The 3,238-nt window shown below is 41.5% G+C and overlaps 1 protein-coding gene across 1 annotated transcript in view; it reads left to right on the forward strand.

Annotated features, from left to right (window-relative positions):
* Positions 1–3,223, forward strand: part of ythdc1 (YTH N6-methyladenosine RNA binding protein C1) — a 23,798-nt gene extending 20,575 nt beyond the window's left edge. The window contains exons 12-17 of the mRNA XM_020622483.1: positions 828–907; positions 1,348–1,384; positions 1,699–1,738; positions 1,903–1,968; positions 2,047–2,144; positions 2,479–3,223. Coding sequence (XP_020478139.1) covers positions 828–907; positions 1,348–1,384; positions 1,699–1,738; positions 1,903–1,968; positions 2,047–2,144; positions 2,479–2,533 — 376 coding nt within the window. The 3' untranslated portion in view covers positions 2,534–3,223. The remainder of the gene's footprint in view (positions 1–827; positions 908–1,347; positions 1,385–1,698; positions 1,739–1,902; positions 1,969–2,046; positions 2,145–2,478) is intronic.
* The last annotated feature ends 15 nt before the right edge of the window (positions 3,224–3,238 follow it).

Consider the following 3,238-nt stretch of genomic DNA (forward strand, 5'->3'; position numbering starts at 1 on the left):
TCTTCTTTGTTTATTTTATTTACTGTGTGTGTGTGTGTGTGTGTGTGTGTGTGTGTGTGTGTGGCTAAATTTGTCAAAACGCTGTTGTTGACCATTGAACAGTGAAACAACAGGACAAACTAAGTGGAAAATGAGTCACAGCACAGTCGATAACTGAGCTTGTCTTTGTGTCTGAGGGCTTTGGCCCATACGACGCCCTCAGCCCAGATAAAACTCCAGTAGGCAACAGCAGGAAACAAACTGTCTGGACAGTCTTTTAGACGAACACCGATGTCTGTAGGCCATCTTAAAGGATGCAGCCACAGACTTTGCATGTTTGTGTTATTTCCATCACGAGACTAGCAGCAGCAGTGAATGTGGTTTTCTCACCATAGTGTGTGTGTGAGTCCAGACCCTGGCTTCTAAGATAAACAGACGGCTTCCCGTGTTTCCTGAGGAGGAAACCTGGGGTGGTTTAATAGCTGGTGGACAACAGTGGAGGTCTACGGCACAGAGTGATGAGCTGGACCAGGGTCTGGACTCGCATCACGGTGAGGACACCACGTTCACTGGTCTCTGGACAGAGTTGGTGGGGAAATAAGAGAAACAGACAAAATCCCAGACCTTATGCTTTAAGTTTAAACAAGGTCTGTAGTGACACTTGTGGACCAGTCTCACCTGGATGACTCATTTTGTCAGTGGACAGAAGCTAAAAAACTAGTGCTAAAACTAAAGTACTGTTTTTTGTTTTTTGTTTTTTTTTTCTGTTTGAATTTTGACCTGAGCGTACTGAGTTTGACTGCACATTTGTGTGCGGGTGTGTCTTACTTGTCAACTTGTTTACGTAGGCGTCGACCTGAAGAGTACGACCTCCATGGCAGGAAGCGACCGCGAGCTGACGGTCCACCTGACTTCAACCAGCGAGCAGGTTGTTACTGTGAAAACTCAGTTTACGGTTTACCTGAAACATTCACACGTTTTTTTTATTGAGATTACTTTCATATGTTGCTATAATTGTAAGCAGTGAAACCAACTTCGTATGCATGTGTGATAACTGTTTTTAGATATATTTCATTTACAACTCAACGCCTCAAAGTTCATAATAATTTTGAAATAAGTTGATTTTAGTTGTATTGTCTTTTTAATTTTAAAGCTTTCTGAAATCTTTCCATTGTTTTAGTTTATTACATGTTGCCTTTACAGCATCTGATCTTTGTTTTAAAACTTTGTTCTGTTGGTTTTTCACTGTAGTTTTTATAACTTTATCTTTTGTTTAAGTTGCAGACTTATTTTTCGGGGCTGATCACCTGCTGCTCATCTGACAAACTCTTAAAGTAAAATTTAATAGAGAAACATTTTTATTTTTAGGGTTCATCCAAGACCCTCGTAACCAGCCGCTGGACAGGTGAGATGCACCTCTTCGCTTACTTGACACAGGTCACAGGAAGTAAGCGGTATATGTAGGTGGTAGGACGTATATGTTTAAAAACAAAAAGCTTTAAATTTGAAATGTATTAACAGAAAAGTTTATGAAAACCTTTATTTTGAAATTACCAAAACTGTTCCCCACCCCCACCCGGGTTATATTTTATTTTTAAAGATGAACCAGAACATTTTCAGCTAAATGCTATTAACACTTGAACTGTTTTAACAAGTGGTTCTTAAACTTGATAAGTAGTTCAGACTAATCCATTTTATTTGCACTGCCCACCCCCCCAGGCGATTCTCCAACGTGAGACGAGACGTTTTTCTCAATGGGGTGAGTCCCAAACACGTTAGCTTAGCTTAGCTTAGCTTTGTTGCCGGGTTAACCTGGCCTCACTTTGACTTGTTAGCATATCAGCTACAGTTCAGCCTGTTTGCGTCCTGTGGTTTCATTAGCCTCGGTGTGTTAGCTGTGGTTGCCTGTGCTTCTCGTTTCAGTCCTACAATGACTACATGAGGGACTACCACCACAGCGTCGGTCCTCCTGCTCCCTGGCAGACCCTGGTACAACTCTTATTGATCCTGTGTTTTGATCAATCAGGTTATTGACCACAGTCTGAACCAGTGATTTTGTGTCGTCAGGCGGCGTACCCCGGTGTGGAGCAGCCTCCTCCCCATCACCCCCTCGCTTCAGAGATAAACAAAGAGCACCGCAACACCGTGCTTTCACTTCCAGCCCGGTGAGTTCTACTGTAACAGTCCTGTCACTTCAGCCGTTTTTAATGCCACTCTGCTGTTTCTACTGTCATCGCTCTACTGTTGCTGCTCTTTGTTCTCTTTCTGATGTTGCTCTGTCTTTCTACTCAGGTAAAGGATGTGATTTCTCACTAATTGTATATTTTCACTTGTGATCCGGATATACTGTGTTTTTTAGTTTTATTTTTAGCCTGATTATTTTGATCTTTGTGTTGGCGCACCCGAATTCCCCCCTGTGGATCAATAAAGTCGGATCAGATCATAGTGATAAGTGGTCAGCTTGACCTTTTCTTCGTTTTTCTTCTTCCCATCCTGCAGCATGACTACGACATGCGTGTGGACGACTTCCTGCGGCGAACGCAGGCAGTGGTGAGCAGTCGGCGTGAACGCGAGAGGCAGCGTGAACGTGAGCGTGGCGGACCCCGCCGTGAGAGGGAGAGAGAGCGAGTGAGGGACAGAGACAGGGAGAGAGAGAGGGACAAGGAGAGGGGGCGGTACCGCAGGTGATTTGATAATGTCACATCCTCTCAGCATGCAGGGCCTTTTATTTTGACAGTCAGTAGTGGTTTCGGCTGTCTTCCTGTTTTGCTGAACATTATGAATGAATAAAAAAAAATTAGATACACAATACCATCGGTTGCATTATTTTGGCCACAAATTTTTATAAAAATGTGATTTTTTTTTTTCTCATTAGTTTCTTTAAAGAAAAAAAGAAGTTGCTTCTGCTAAATTTGAAATTTTTTTTTACAGTGTAATTCATCCTTACCCCACCTTACATTTCCCATAATCCCGTTTCTTTTCCACATTCATTTTTTTTTGTCCAGAATTCTACAGTATGAGGGGAGAGGTCCCTGGATTAAACTATCATTTAGTTTTAGAAATCTTTCGCCACTAAATCAGTTTTTTTTTAATTGTGAAAGGTTGGCTGTTTCCTGTAAAGTCCTTCAAATTAATGAGAAACTCTTCATTTAAAATCAATCTTTAATCTCACTTCAACACTTTTCTTTTTTTGTTGAACTTATTTTTTTCTCCTCTTGTTTTAAATGTTAAATATAACTGCAACCTGCTTCAGTTCATC

This window comes from Monopterus albus, unplaced genomic scaffold (genome assembly GCF_001952655.1).
Source record: "Monopterus albus unplaced genomic scaffold, M_albus_1.0 scaffold281.1, whole genome shotgun sequence".
Classification (NCBI taxonomy): domain Eukaryota; kingdom Metazoa; phylum Chordata; class Actinopteri; order Synbranchiformes; family Synbranchidae; genus Monopterus; species Monopterus albus.